This window comes from Canis lupus, chromosome 18 (assembly GCF_048164855.1).
Source record: "Canis lupus baileyi chromosome 18, mCanLup2.hap1, whole genome shotgun sequence".
NCBI lineage: Eukaryota > Metazoa > Chordata > Mammalia > Carnivora > Canidae > Canis > Canis lupus.
The window spans coordinates 8,915,694-8,931,842 of NC_132855.1; the positions used below are offsets into that span (position 1 = coordinate 8,915,694).

Genomic DNA, 16,149 nt, shown 5'->3' on the forward strand with positions numbered 1-16,149 from the left:
CCACGCTGAGCAAGGAGCCCAACTTGGGGGCTCTATCTCATAAATCTGAGACCGTGACAGGAGCTAAAACCAAGAATTGGATGCTTAACTGCCTAAGCCACCCAGGCACTCTGCTTACAACACTTTTAGGAATAGGATAGTGACAGAAATTTCATATATATATGCTGTAAGATTACAATCATGATCAGCTTTCCCCTGTCAGAACAAAACAAAATTCAAATGAATAAAAGTATCTCACCTCCATGTGGACACATAATTTCTCAATTGTTTCTGCTTGCTTTTCACAAAATAGGCAGACAGCAGAGTCAGGGTGTTCTTCCCAATCAGACCAATCACTGTGTTAAAAAGAAAACAGCAAATAGGGAGATTCCCCTCATTAAAAGGGTGTACTACACAGTCACTTGGTATTACTTCCTCCTCCCCGGGAAACCCTGCCAATCTCTTTCAACTCTGATATTTTTGTAAAGACTGTCACATCATATTATGACTCCTTGATATAGCTTTTGAAATTCAAAGCAGCACCATGAAATTAATATAAATAGCGAACAGGTGCTGCTCCATTTTCTTCTATTTGCTTCTCTTCTGAGCAACTATTTCACTACAGAATCAGTATAATGCTTTTCTGAGACAACTAGGTTTAATTTGCAAAAGAGGCATATCAGTAGATGTGATGCTGTCTCTCATTAGCCACAACCACTAAGTACGCATGCTGTGAGGTGCAATGCTGGGAGTGTGTCTCTCTCTGCATGACAAATGGTGTGTTTTAAAAAGGCAAACCGTACATCCTTCATGTGAGAAATACTGATCATTTTAAATGGGCAAGTGTTAAATCTGGTGGTAGACAGAGAAGTCAAAAAACATACAGAACTCATGTTACTAATCCTGCCTACCCCCCACACCCTGCATTTATTTTTGAGACACTGCCAACTTCTTGTCATTCCTAAGCCTGGAAAATTGAAATCCCAAGAGAGGAAAAAAGGCTAAATAGCTTTGAAGGAAAAGAGAATGAATAGCAGGGAATCCTTTTAGTTGAAAAGAACACTTCTCAAGCTTGTAATTCCAAGGAAAGAAGCTGCGAATGTTTTAACTAGGTCAATGGGATGCACATGGAACAAGGTTAACTTGAATTCCGTTATATTCTCTATTTCAATGACAAGCAGCGTGGAGAAGCCAAAAGTCGTATCACTTCAAGGTCTGGGTACCAACCAACTGAGCAAAACACCAATGGAATGTATTTTTCTCTAAATTATATTTTATCTGTGTTTTTAATTAACAGTTTAAAAATTATTTTATTTAAAAAAAGATTAATTTGAAAGAGAGCACGAGAAAGTGAGAGGCAGCATAAGCGAGGGAGAGGGCGTGGGAGGGACTGAGGGAAACAGAGAAGCAGATGCCCTACTCAGCAGGGAGCCCGACATGGGGCTCAATCCCAGGACCCCAGGATCATGATCTGAGCCAAAGGCAGATGCCTAACTGTCTGACCCATCCAGGACTCCAGGATCCTAAATTTAAAAAATTTTTTATTCATTCATTTTTAAAGATTTTATTTATTTGAGAGAAAGAGAAGAGGGAGAGGGACAAGCAGACTCTACACTAAGCACAGACCTTGACATAGGGCTTGATCTCATGATCCTAAGATCAAGACCTGAGCCAAGACCAAGAGTCAGATGCTCGACCAACTGAGCCACCGAGGCACCCCTCAATTAACTGTTTTAATGACAAAACCGTATTTAGTTGGAATAACAATTGCTTTAGTGATTTTTATGTCAAAGTTACTTTGAATTCAAGCTTTTGCACTATTACATGGAAGGATGCATGGCTCAAAGAGAAAGTTTTCTTCGTTTCTACTCTCTCTCCAGAATAATAATTTTAAACCCAACTAAATAAATGTTTTCCTCCTCTTAAAACACAGCAATTAATTAGCAGTTATAAGAAGTCTTACTCTTCCTGATGGTCTAGCAACTCCCGATCATCTTCCAATTGAACTTCCTCCCACGATTTTCCAAGTTCCTTTTGTGGGAAGAACAGAAAAATTAGAGATGGAAGGAGCAAGAGGAAGAGGAGAAAGGAGAGAAAATAGGCATAGACTTAAAAAAAAAAAAAAAGCCACCATAATAAACCCACTCAAAAACACATACACTCACTGGTTTTAAATCAATACAAGTAGGATTTATTAAGTTATTTCAGTGACAAGGAAGGATGTATCCTAAAATGTTTTTTTTTTAGATTATTTATTTATTGATGAGAGACACACAGAGAGAGGCAGGGACACAGACAGAGGGAGAAGTAAGCTCCATGCAGGGAGCCCGACGTGGGACTCGATCCCGGGACTCCAGGATCACACCCTGAGCCGAAGGCAGGTGCTAAACCGCTGAGCCACCCAGGGATCCCCTAAAATGTTTTTAATATGTTTTTCTTTTTGGAGAAGCAGCAATATTCTTTCAAAATCCTTTCTCTTAAATCTCAACCCTGGATGCACATTAGAATCTCTTGATGGGGATCCTAAAACAGCCACTTAGCTGGCTGTTTCTCCTTGAGGTTCCCTGTATCACACAGCAGCCACAGTGATCTTTCTAAAGGACACTTCCCTGTTTGTATAAACCTTCCCATGGCTGCTTCTTCTTCTTTTTTTTTTTCTTTTTAAGATTTTATTTATTCGTTCATGAGAGACACAGAGAGAGAGAGAAAGAGGCAGAGACACAGGCAGAGGGAGAAGCAGGCTCCATGCAGGGAGCCTGATGTGGGACTCGATCCCGGGTCTCCAGGATCACATTCTGGGCTGAAGGGTGGCGCTAAACCACTGAGCCACCCGGGCTGTCCAAAAGTCCCATGGCTTCTTACCACACTTAGAACAAAATTCAGAAGCCTTATCATGGCCTGTAAGATCTGCACGTTCCGCCTTGGCTCTTTTTCCATCCCTTATGTCTCACCACTTTTTCTCTGGCTCAGTTTGCTCCAGACAGATCAGTGTCTTTGCTATCCCTTAAACGCAGCAATCTCCCCTCTACCGGGCTACTTCTGGACTTGTTGCATCATCTGCCTCAACATTGCTCTCTCAAATAACTACATGGCTCAGTCCTTGGGGCATCTGCTTAAATGTTACTATCTCTTCTTCTAACTATTCTGTCTAAAACAACATCTCTCCTCCCAGTTACTTTTTATTCCCCTGTGATTTTTTTTTTAAACATCAATCATTTCCTGAAATCAATTCTGTATATCTATTTGTTTTCTTACTTGCTGTTTATTTTCTCCACCAGAATGTCCCTGAGGACATGGACTTTGTTCATTGTTACATTTCCAGAGCCAAGCATATATAGTAAGTACTAGAAAGTATTTTTTAAACTGAACTGTAACTGAAAAAATCTAAAAATTCAATGCCAATTTAGATCCGGTCTCAAAAGGTTTTTGTAAGGTGATTAAGTAAATTAGCTAATGTATAGGCATACCTCAGAGATATTGCAGGTTTGGTTACAGACTGCCACTGTAAGGAAAGTCAAATGAATATTTTGGTTTCCCAGTGCATATAAAAGTCATGTTTACATTACACTGCAGTGTTATTATGTGCACAAGCATTATGTCCAAAAAAATAATGTATATGCCTTAATTAAGTATTGCGGGAATTACCAAAATGTGACTCAGAGACACAACGTGAGCAAATGCTGTTGCAAAAATGGCACTGATAGATTTGCTCAACATAGGATTGCCACAATCCTTCAATTTGTAAAAATGTATGCCTGCGAAGCACAATAAAGTGAAGTGCAATAAAACAAGGTATGCCTGTATATAAAGTATGTGGCACCAGGCAATAGTAAGTACTCAAATATCTACTTCAGTCCCCTTTCTTCTCTTACAATTTCACCTACTCAGGGCTTTGTCTGGCAAATTTAGTCATACTTTTAGCAAAACTTTATGGAGTAATGAGCAGGGATGATTTCTTTTGGCCTAATCATCTATCTTTTCTATTCTTGAATCATTTGTTCATCTTTCTTTTCCTTTTTCTCCATCTGATTTCCCCACTGTGCCATGCAAAAGCAGACATTACACTAAAGAAGGATGTAAGAACAAAAATGCACACCTTTCCAAGCAGCTAACCAAGCAGTTACAGTCAGGCGCAACCTGACCTGCTATAAATATAGATAACCTTGTTTGTTATTTCTCTTTTGAAAAAAAAATAACTAAAATTTACTCTTGGGGCACCTGGGTGGCTTAGTGGTTGAGCATCCGCCCTTGGCTCAGGTTGTGACCCTGGGGTCTTGGGATCGAGTCCCGCATCAGGCTCCATGTGGAAAGCCTGTGTCCCCCTCTGCCTATGTCTCTGTGTCTCTCATGAATAAATAAATAAAATCTTAAAAAAAAATTTACTCTCAGTTTTGAACATTTTTTTTCCTTAAAAAAAGGTATTCATTTAACAAAAAAACAAAGAACTACGAGGTCCATTATGATTTAGGGAAAAAAGAAAATCTATCATTCATCAACTTAATGAGAGGTTTTGAAGCTGTCATTATCTATCAGCTAAATGATGCATAAACTCAGACATGCAGAGATTTACCATAATGTCATTAGAGACAGTTAATTTGGACTCTATAATGTACTTTTCAAAGTTGCCATGAAGTGTCTGGACCTCATTATGGACACCAAGAATGGCTTCAACAATGCCAACAGGATCCGTTAGTTGGAATTTTTGGTGATGAATTAAATCTTTCATGGATTACTTGGTCTCTCTGGACTTGTACTTTAAAGTCACTGCTGCGAGATATTATTCAAAGAAGGGCCATCAGTGGTATTACCATTTTCAATATATGGACAAATGTTGCTTATCGATAGATGTTTTGGGCAGAGACTTAAAATATCTTTCAGTGTCAAACTTCCAAATCCAAAGCATTATTTTGAGTATTCTAAGTATTCATTATAACATGTAGGGATTTTCCTAGGCAAGAGCACTAGTCGTTTACCACTTCAGAGGAAAATGGAACTTGCTGATCACTAGTGTATTAAGAAACAAGTGATTTGCATGTGACATGGCTCAGACTTTCCTAGAATGCTCTGCTTGTATAGTCATATATATATGATTTATTATAGGAACAAGACCCAAAAAGGTAAAGAAAAAAACCCAACGCACAGAACTCTTTAATTAAGATGCTGTGCCTGCTAATGAATCATGTTAGGAAAGCAAAGATTTCAAGAAAAACAAAGTTTGGAAAGCATGTCAGTAAAGATGTTCAGCACACCCCCTCAACCCCCTGGATCAGATGGTTTATGATCAATGAGAGGGCAGACAAGAAAAACATATAAAAAAAAGAAATCTCCTTCACCTAGCATCTCCACCACTTCAACACATACACTTATAGGTACTTCTACAAAAAAAATCCGTTATAAACAGAGAAAGAAAAGTGTTTTTAAAATTTTTTCAAGTTTTTATTTAAATTCTAGTATGTTGAGAAATGTTTTAAATGGAGGTACTTGGATGGCTCAGGTCATGATCTCAGGGTCCTGGGATAGAGCCCCAGTGTTGGTGTCAGGTTCCCTGCTCAGCAGGGAGCCTGTTTCTCTCTCTCTCTCTCTCTCTCTCTCTCTCCCTCTGCCCCTCCCTGCGCCGCCCACTTGACTCCATTCTTTTTCAAATAAATAAAATTTTCTTTTTAAAAAGTGTTTTAAATATAAATAATTTCAGTAGAAAGAACTATACTAAAGCTATGAAAAACAGGTGAAGAGCTTACTTTTGTTACAAATGGCTTTGTATATCTTAAGAATAAAAAATATAAATAAAAAATGGTAACACCACTGCAAAAATAGTTTCCTTTAGGGAAAACTCAGGGCTTGAAACATGAACACCTTAGGAATAGGTAGCTCAGTCACCATGCACATGGTGTGTTGCCCTCTGAGGCAGGGGCATCTGAATGTGAAACTGCCTGGGAAATTGTCCCCCTGACCATCTCCACTATCCCCGGACTCCTCTTGTTTGTGAGAAAACAAAGAAAGAATCTGTAGTAGGTAATCCAGAGTATGCATAGTGACTTTTTATGTATTTACAAGTCTGTTACTATTCTAAAATTATTAAACATATTAATTATTAAATACAGAAATTATCTCACCTAAGGAAGAAAAAGGAATCTGTCAATTTGCCGAGCTCAGAGAAGGGTCAAAAACAGCTTCTGTCCCTTAACTCTCCCACTTTTGATGACTATGAGAGTGCATCTTGCCAGGAATATCCTGGATGCTGCCATCACTGCTGGCCTGGAGATTCCATTCCAAGTGGATGTGAGGAACTCTGTGGGCACGTATCTGCTACAGGAGAGGTCCAAGCATTAACTCTGTGCACCCTATTCCGAGGTGCTGAATTATGTGCTTACATGTCCCTCTCTCATACCAACCTCTAAACTCTCGGAGTAGTGACTTAAATTAATCACCTGGTCTGTAGTATTTTTCTTTCTATTCCACCAGCATCTAGTACTGGAAGGCACTCAAATGTGTGTAGAATGTATGAAGCCAATGAAAGTGAAGCAGGGAAGAGGACGTGAGAAATGGATGTGCAGAGCCTGACAGCTAGTATAACAGTTCTTTTCTCTGGCCCACATTCATTGCTCATGTCACTTGTTCCCTCAGAGGAATACACAGTGAGTGTCTCTCCATGTTTTTTTCCCCCCTTTTTAAAACTAAAGCAATGTCATTATTCATTGCTTAAGTAAACTTTTAGAATTTATTCTTCATATTAAATATTTTTGTGAAATAATAGGTATTTTCATTAGTGGGGTCTAAACGAAAACTAAAATAATGCTAAGCAATCTCACATTTTCCTCTAATTACACATACTAGTATTTGGAACAGTCTTTTATATACTCATTCCATGTATTATTATACCTTTTATCTATAATACTCAGGATGGTATTAAGGTTGATACTTCTGGTAAGCACTTCTCTATGTGAGGACAATTCAACATCTTTAGAGACTTTATTAGCTTCTTTAATTCTTTTCTAAGGTAAGTTTACATCATTTCCAAAATGCTAAGATTAATCATAATACATTTTAGGTTTTGTTTTTTAATTCATTCTTCTTGTGTGCTATTACCTCAGTAGGAAAGCATACAGGGCTAAGACGGTTAAAGTTGTGGGTCCAGAGCCCTTGATGAGCTTATTAAAGTTGGCTTTACTTTGACCTTGACTCACTTTCTAGTCTGGTACAAAAGAGAACAGGCAGGAGGTGGTGAATAGATCATTATGAATTCATCACTATTACTTGACCAAAAACCAACTAAAAAACTAAGGTAGGTACCTTATTTCAACCGAGGAAAAACTGAAGGAAATTGATACACGGAGAGGTTAAGAAGTACCTTGCTCTAACTATGTGACTCTGGGAAAAGATTTGTGCCTCGTTCCCAAATCTATAAAATGGGGATAATGATAAAACTTGTGACATTATGGGTATGGTTAAGAGTAAATGACTTAAAGAAAATACCCAAGACAGTGCCTGACACTTAGCAACTAGTCAAATGCTGCCAGTTAAAAGAAAAAATTATTTCTATCAATATTCTCCTAAAATGATTTAATTTTCATTTTATATATTATTAAAGTCCTTATATTCTCTTGAAACACTTCTCTTAAGCTATGATTCATGCCACATCGTATCTGGGCACTCAGTGGGTAGTATAATCTAGCACACTCATCTAGAGACAGCTGGTCCTTGCAGATAATTTCAGTTTTGACAGACATACTACTTGATGCCCAGAGAATAAAGTGTCATAATTTTCTAAAAGTACCAGCAGAATTTGAGTGAACAGTCCCTTTGAAGTCTCCTCTAAAGGTGAATACCTCCAGCTATATATATAATGTTCTGCTTGTCCCAAGCTCTTGAATATTATTTTAAAAGATCCCCAGAAGGAAGTACTATCAAATTGCTTCCACAGCTTTCTGCAGTAGCTGATATTTCTTAGAGCTAACACTAAAGTCCACTCCCCACTGGATTTGGCTGGGCCCTGAAGCGGCGTTTGTTCTAGGAATTAATGACTGAGTGATTTCAAGAGAAGATTGAAGGATTACAAGAGTGCCTTTGCCTTTAAGCTGGTTGTAAAACATTTGTAGCAGATCATGGCAACTTCTTAGAGTCAATCTTTAAACACATGTCAAACTTGGTTCTCAAGGGGAATTTCATTTTAACGCTAAAAGGATTAGTTAGAACAGACAAAAATTCTACCCCAAAGCTGAGATTTCCAACATATTTCTGGATATGCTTGTTTCTGTCCAATAGATAATATGGTTATGTCTTCTGTGGCCATGAGTTTGGATTCTAATTCATTCCTATTGAGAGGAAAAAAATAGTTTCCATTTGCTTAAGTAAAGTGTCAGAAGCAACTCTTTTTCTACTAATTCCAGTGGAGAGTGACTTAATCCTTTTCTTTACACGAGTGGATTCTCACCTTTGTTATGTACACCCCAAATTCAGCAGTAGCACAGGACCCATAGCACTTCCAGTCACTGTGTCAGACAAAATCCTCTCTTAAATTACTTTTCTTTTTAAAGGTTTTAAAAATTTGAGAGAGAGAGCATGAGCAGGGAGAGGGAGAAGCAGGCTCCCCACTAAGCATGGAGCCCGAAGTGGGGCTCAATCCCAGCACCTTGGTCACGACCTGAACCAAAGGCAGATGCTTAATGGACTGACACCTAGATACTCCTTCTCCTCTTACATTTCTAGATGTCCGCCTAGTGATACTTGCCTCCAACTGGAAATCTTCTTAACCAAAAAGGTCAGCAAATGGTATTGAAGTTTCTGGGCAAGGAAGGCTTTCAATGTATTTAAAACCCTTGACATGGTAACACCATTATAACATTCTATTAGCCAAACAAATCAATGTCCTTCTGCCTAGTGAAATGACCTGTTTTCTCTAAAATTTCCACCAAAGGTAAGCTGGCCAAGGAGGATAATAAGGTTTTTTTTTTTTTTCTAATGGGGAGAGAGGGAGGAATGAAGAGAATTTTTTTTTTTTTTTTAAGGGGAGTGGGAGGGGCAGAAGGAGAGCGAAAGACTCTTACCCAGGTTTCATACCCAGGGCGTGAGCCTGGCTTGATCTCACAACACTGTGATCATAACCCCAGCAGCAATCAAGAGTCAAATGTCCAACCAAATGAGCCACCCAGGTGCCCTATGAAGAGATTGGTTTTTGAAGAGTTATCTAGCATAGAATACCTAGCATATCTGGAGGTCAAAAGATGGTTTTTTTTTTACTGGAATATAGATATCTATGGACTCAAGGTAATAGAACAAATGGGAAGGAGTGTATAGATATCCAAATGCTTTCAATTTGTTATTATTTTTTTTGGGCCAGATCACCATGAATTCTAGAGAAATGACATTTTTACTGTGTAAACATCTGGCAAATCAAAGACAAATCAAATCAAGTTATGTTCTGTAAACTAACCATTCTGAAGCTAATCATTGCTCGGAAGTGTCCCTTGATTACATTTTGACCTTTATACTAATTGCTTGTTTAAATATTAGACAGCCCTTAGAAGGATTTTTGTCTATGGAAATTCAATCAAATTTTAAATTGTGAAGAGGAAGCCTTACCAAATAATTGATGACATAAAATCGGTCATATTCTCTGTTCTTAGGATTAATTCTCCGATGCTGTTTTTTCCTCATATGGTCTTTAAGTGTATTTTTGTCCCGGAAGGTCTTCTCACAGTATAAGCACTGCAAGCTAAAACAAATACACAAACTCTGACAAAATACACAAGTCTCTTGGACAGTTGCTGCAGAAGTCCTTAATTTTTATGTCTTAAGATTATTTATTTTAGGTCACACAGAATCTTCAAGTGGAATACGACATCCTTGTCAGAACCTGTCTTACTTCATTCATTCAGTTTTGTGGGATGCAAGCTTGGTTTGTTTGTTTGTTTATTTATTTATTTTGCTTGGTTTATTTTGTAGTTGGCTACATTGGCCAACTTGGCTATGTACTTACTTCATGCTGTGACAGAGATAGCTAATATCCAAAAGTTATTTTGTTTTCTAATCAAATTATCTCTTCTAAAAATGAAAATGTAAGTATGTTCTTCAATTATGGTAACTAGCAGTGGCTGCCTCCATTGAGTGCAACAAATTAGTCCATGGTTTGGTATATCCTGTGACTAATTTGCAGGGTTTAATGCCTAGTTCCAGTACATACTGGCTGTGAGACTTGGTCAAGTTACTGGTCTGCTCTGGTGACATTCATTTTCTAGCGAAAACGAACATATTACTAACAAAATGTCTTTCCTAACCTAAGTCTGAGAGCAGATTCTGCCTATCACTTCTCCCTATCAGTCATTAGAGTTCCACTTTTTGGAGTCACACAGATTATATCTAAGCTCCTTCTACATGAAAACTCTCAAATGAGTGAAATCAGTTGTTTCAATTTCAAATTCTTTTGTCATCACTACTAAACATGCTTTTAACCATTTCTTGTGTCACAGAAATAACTATATTCTTTTACAGCAAGTAATTTATGGCATTAAAAAAAGATTATGCTAAAAAAAGATTATGCTAATCTTGATAGAAAGTACAATTGTTACTTTATAAATGAAGTATCATTTAATAAGCGTGAAAGGACTTGTTTTAATGTAGTGTTGATACCAGAATTTGAACTCAGAACTTTTAATAAGTGATCTATGTCATTTAATATTTCTTTTGTAATGTTATTGTTCCCAATATTGTGAGCTGAGATTTCATTAAAAAAAAAAAAGAAAAGAAATATATATATATATATATATATATATATATATATATATATATATATAGGCACCTGGGTGGCTCAGTTTGTTAGGCGACAGACTCTTGATTTTGGCTCTGGTCATGATCTTGGGGTGGTGGGATTAAGCCCCGTGTCAGGCTCCATGCTTACCAAGGAGTCTGCTTGATATTCTCACTCTCCCTACCTCTCTGCTCATTCCCTTACTCATACATTCTCTCTCTAAATAAAATCTTTAAAAAGAAATAAACAAAACAAACAAAAGAACTCCTAGGTTTTGAGAGAAAAAATATTGGTCCCTCTCCTAGAGAGAAAAGTGGATAGATTTTTGAAAGCCATTTTTGTGACCTAGAGAATTTCCTTCTTTATTTTTACAGGCTAAGCTCTAGATACCCACAGTCACCCCAATATGACCTTAGGAAAAATGGAATGCTATGATATATAAATGTGAATAAATACTAAAAGGTAAAAGAATGCACAGAGTATGTAATATCTCACATAAAGCTGAATAATGCCAACATTTTGACAATATATTTATTAAATATGTTAAAAATTATACTGAAAAGCAAATGATTTACCAATACAAAATTAAGAAATGGGGAGCTACTACTGAGGAAGGACACACATGAAAATTCAAGGGAATTAGTAATGTTATATTTCTTTTTAAAAAAGATTTATTTATTTGAGAGAGAGAGAGAGAGCGAGGGAGAAAGCACATGCCCATGAGCATGCATGGGGAGGGGAGAGGGGCAGAGGGAGAGAGAAACTTTCAAGCAGACTTGACCCTGAGATTGTAACCTGAGCTGAAATCAAAAGTTGGATTCTTAGCTGACTGAGCCATCCAGATGCCCCTGTTCTATTTCCAGGACAGATGGAGAGAAGTAATTTTATTAATTACTTCTGCTAGATTAATCTTAAAAAGTTCACAACAGACAATTAAAAAAAATTCCCAATAGAGTCCAAAATTAAAATCGCTTCAGGTTGTGTTTCATGGAAAAAAAATACTTACTTGTCCAGCTTTTTCTGTAATGTGCATAGAAATTCATTGCAGTTTACAATGTTGTCTGGCAATCCAATGTTGAAAGCATGTTCTCTGGCCATGTGGTTTAAAAGAACAGATCTAGGAACAAATGTGAGCAATTTATATTATTTATGAACCATCTAACAAATCAGGTCAGGAATAGCATTTTTTAAAAAGATTTTATTTATTTGACAGAAAGAGAGCACAAGCAGGGGAAGCAGGATTGGGAGAAACAGGACCCTGGGATCATGACCTGAGCTGAGGCAGACACCCAGCTGACTGAGCAACCCAGGTGCTCTTGGAATAGCATTTTTATAATGATAACACTAATCAAAAGTACATGCAAAGGTAAAACACTAAAACACACATTTGGGCTATAAAAGACTGGTTCATTATCAAGTACTTAAGTATACACACAATCACAACAGTTCTTTAAGGTGGGTTAAGTGCATTCCATTATCTGCTAGTGGACAGGAATATACTCTATAGATGAATTCATTCATCTATAGATGATTCATTATAAATGAATTAAACTGTTAAATAAACTGTGCTTTGCCTACTTTTCCAATTCATTCTGGTGAGGAGGAAGGGACAACTGCCAAAGGGAAATACGCCCTGCACTGCATGTCCTGGGATCAAAGACATTTAATCAGCTCACTATCTGAGACCTGGAACCCACAATTAACACATCTAAGTACATCCAAGTACCATAACCTGAATACACCTATGGCAGCCTGTTGATTAGTTTATTCCAAAAGGAAAATTTTAAATTATCTAAGTTTTACCTAGCAAAATGTCTGTGTGTAAAATATATTATTCGATTGGGTCTTTATCACAACTTTATTTTTATTTATTACTTTTTAACATCTATTTATTTAAGACTTTATCCATTTATTTGAGCATGAGTGAAAGAGTGCACATGAGAAGGGGGGAGAGGCAGAAGCAGAGGGAGAAAGATGCCCCACTGAGTAGAGAGCCTGCGGGCTTGATCCCAGGACCCTGAGATCATGACCTGAGCTGAAGGCAGATGCTTAACCGACTGAGCCACCCAGGTGCTCCTTAAGTTAGTATGTTTGTGTGTGTATTCATTCATTCATTCATTCATTCATTCATTCATCCATTCTTTCATTCTCTACACCCAACATGGGCCTTCAACTCAGGAGCCCAAGATCAAGAGTGGCATGTTCTTCTGGCTTAGCGAGCCAGGCACTCTCTTTATTATTTTAGTTCATAAAATAAAGATGACAGTTTTGGGGAACTTACTGGTACAGAAACCACTGACACAGTGACACATTATACAGTTTATCTAGCTTACTTAGACACTCAGCTGGCCCTCAAATCACTGTTTTTTAGGGTTATTATTTTTTTCTTTTAGAAAATAAAATGAAGCAACCATCTCTATGAAAATGTTGATGTTTTTTGACTATGTAGGAGTCACATTTATTAATCACATAGTTAATATGCTCTTTGGGCTAGCCACTTATTTATTGCTGATAACTCTGAATAAACCAAGTATTTCACAGTGCGTTTGGTACAGATTTTTCTCTATGCCAATTGCCCTACAGAAGAATCAGTGTTTTAAACATTGTGTTGCCACCAAACCATTTTTCTAAATTCAAATTAATACTGTATCTGTAGCTACCCTCTTCTTATTGTTTTTCAGATAACAGTATCAGTTACTATGGTAGGTTTTTTAATACAGTAGACTGCCTTTTTTCAAGTGGGCAGAAAAATGACACTTTTCTGATTGTCCACTTTATGTTGCCAGTTCCTAGGGGTTACAACTTTATGACTTGTATTTAAGTGATGTACATTTGTAATATTAAATGCTGTGTAATGAGAAATCTGTCTGGTCTTTGTCCTTGGTTCCTGGCACAGAGCTTCTAAAATCCTTGGAATTTCTCTGCGATAGGATTAACTTTGTTATGCTGACAAGGCAACTCACTGAAGGCCCTTAGTTAGCTTTACAACGGGGGCTGGTCAACAGAAAGACTAACTACATGATTAGAAGGTAGAGATTTTGACCAGCCTGACCTCCAGAGAGAGGAGGGGTCTGGAAATTAAGTTCAATGACTGAATCAATCATGCTTATGTCATAAAGCCTTATTAAAAATTCTGGACATCAAAGCTCAGTGATGATTCTTCGTTGGTGAATACCTTGATGTGCTGGGTGGGTGACGTGTCCTGATTCCTCGGGGGAAAGGGCTTAGAAGCTCTGAGTTCAGGACCCTCCCAGAACTTGCCCTGTGTATCTCTTCATTTAGCTGTTCCCAATTTCTTCACTTGGCTGTTCCTTTATAACAAAACTTCAGTCATACTACTTTCTTGACTTTTGTGAGTCATTCCGTAAATTATTGAACTATGCAAGTTACTGGTGAGAATCTGAATTTTTAGCCAGTTGGTCAAGTGAACTTGTGGCTGGTATCTAAAATGGAGGCAGTTTTGCTGGGGATGATACCCTTTAATCTGCAGAGCCTAATGCTAACTCTGGGCAATTAGTGTTAGAACTGAATCATAATCTGCCAGCTGGTTTAGGACCCAGTTGGGAATGGTAAAGAATTATCAATACCTCAGTTTTTGTTTTTGGTTTTTTTCTTTTTAGAGCTTTATCATTTTTAATATTCAAAAGTGAAACATCAAAAACTTCTAAAGGTTTAGAGTTAACAATATAGAAGGGTGTGTCTGTGGTAGTTTGTTGTACATGGTCTTGCCTACCAGTCAACTGCAAAAGTCTTATGACATTAAACACAAATTTATTGTTGGCATTTAAAGAAAAAGGCAAACCAAGAAACAGACTCTTATATACATAGAACACACTGATGGTTACTGGAGAGGAGTGGCAGTGGGGGACATGGTTTAAATAGGTGACAAGGATTAAGAAGGGCACTTATAATGATGAGCACTGGGTACTGGAGAGTTGCATGTGAGTGATAAATCACTAAATTCTACACCTGAAACTAATATTACACTGTAAACTAACTAGAAATTAAATAAAAGCTGGTAAAACAATGAAAGAAGAAAATAAGAAATTTTTTCCTCATTCTGTTTAGAGGAACTGTAGTCCATCTTTGATGTGAGGCATATTAAAAAAAAATTACTGCTGATACATGAAAGGATCTTGAGCTAATCCACAGAACTTAATTTAAATAACCATTATGAACATTTTGATGAGTTTTCAGGTGAAAGTAATATTTGAAGACAGGAATAAAGGCAAACCTGTTCCCGAAAAATTCTTCATTGCAAAACATACAAATACCATGAAAACTGTTATCATTTCTTTCTTGCTGCTGTTGTTCCAGAATTTCTTTCTGTAAAGTAGAAACAGATATTTGATATTATCTTAATAAATGTATAGTTAGCTAATGGAAAATGTTATAGTCTGGATGGGAGGAATCTGGGGAAGAAGCACAAGGGGGAATATATGAATACTGACAACATTTCAAATTTCTCCATATCTGTCCTTGAATCAAAACTCCAAGTCTACACTGTAAAATGCTGACAGACAATCCATTTGGAGAGCTATGCAGAAAACTCAGTCAGCTGGGTCTCAGCACCCTTCCCTATCCTGGTTTTCCTCCTGATTTTGTCAGCTAACTCCCATCCTCAGCCTCTTCCTCAAACAAAAATGTGCTGGGCTTTTTGATTTGCCCCTTTTTGCCAGTTTAGTTCATAATCAAGTCCTTATAAAATTTTCACTTGAACCATCTTTTGACTTCTCTCCATTACCCATGCCATCACCCCGAGTCCAGTTTTTAATCAGTCACTGGATTACTATAAATAAGTCTCTTAGAGGGTCTCCTTGATCTCAATCTCTTTTTCATCACATCCATCCTTCTTTGTGCTCCCAGACAAACTTTTCCGAACACTGCTTTCCTACACAATTATCATTCTTCAACGTAAATAATTTTAAATACGCTTTGGTAACACCTGCTCCAATCAGGGTGGTTCTGCATATAATCTTTTTTTTGACGTCATTTTATTTCTCTTTGCTTTCTGCCTGTTGCAAATCTTAACCTGTAACTTAAGATTTGCATTTTTATCATGCAGCCATTTCCAGACTACTGTAAAAGAGTTACGAGGGGCGCCTGAGTGGCTCAGTGGTTGAGTGTCTGCCTTCGGCTCAGGGCGTGATGTCAGGGTCCTGGGATTGAGTCCCACATCCGGGTCCTTGTGGGGAGTTTGCTTCTCCCTCTGCCTGTGTCCCTGCCTCTCTCATGAATAAATACATAAAATCTTAAAAAACAACAACAAAAAAGAGTTACAAGCTCTGGCTCTGAAACACTAGACCTGGATTTGAACTCTGGCCCTCAGTGCTACTCAATATTTTATCATTTTTAATCATCAGTTTTTTTATTAAAAATTTTTTATTTATTTGAGACAGAGAGAGAGAGCGCACACATGGGGTGGA

General features: G+C 37.5%; 1 protein-coding gene across 3 annotated transcripts in view; it reads right to left on the reverse strand.

Annotated features, from left to right (window-relative positions):
- Positions 1-16,149, reverse strand: part of ZNF277 (zinc finger protein 277) — a 109,102-nt gene that overhangs the window by 9,872 nt on the left and 83,081 nt on the right. For 2 of the 3 annotated variants that reach the window (XM_072783427.1, XM_072783429.1), the window contains exons 5-9: positions 14,958-15,049; positions 11,730-11,840; positions 9,559-9,691; positions 1,943-2,010; positions 239-335 (exon numbers count right to left, since the gene is read on the reverse strand). In XM_072783427.1, coding sequence (XP_072639528.1) covers positions 239-335; positions 1,943-2,010; positions 9,559-9,691; positions 11,730-11,840; positions 14,958-15,049 — 501 coding nt within the window. Of the gene's footprint in view, positions 1-238; positions 336-1,942; positions 2,011-9,023; positions 9,134-9,558; positions 9,692-11,729; positions 11,841-14,957; positions 15,050-16,149 lie in introns of all 3 variants that reach the window. The other variant, XM_072783428.1, reaches the window with a different exon arrangement.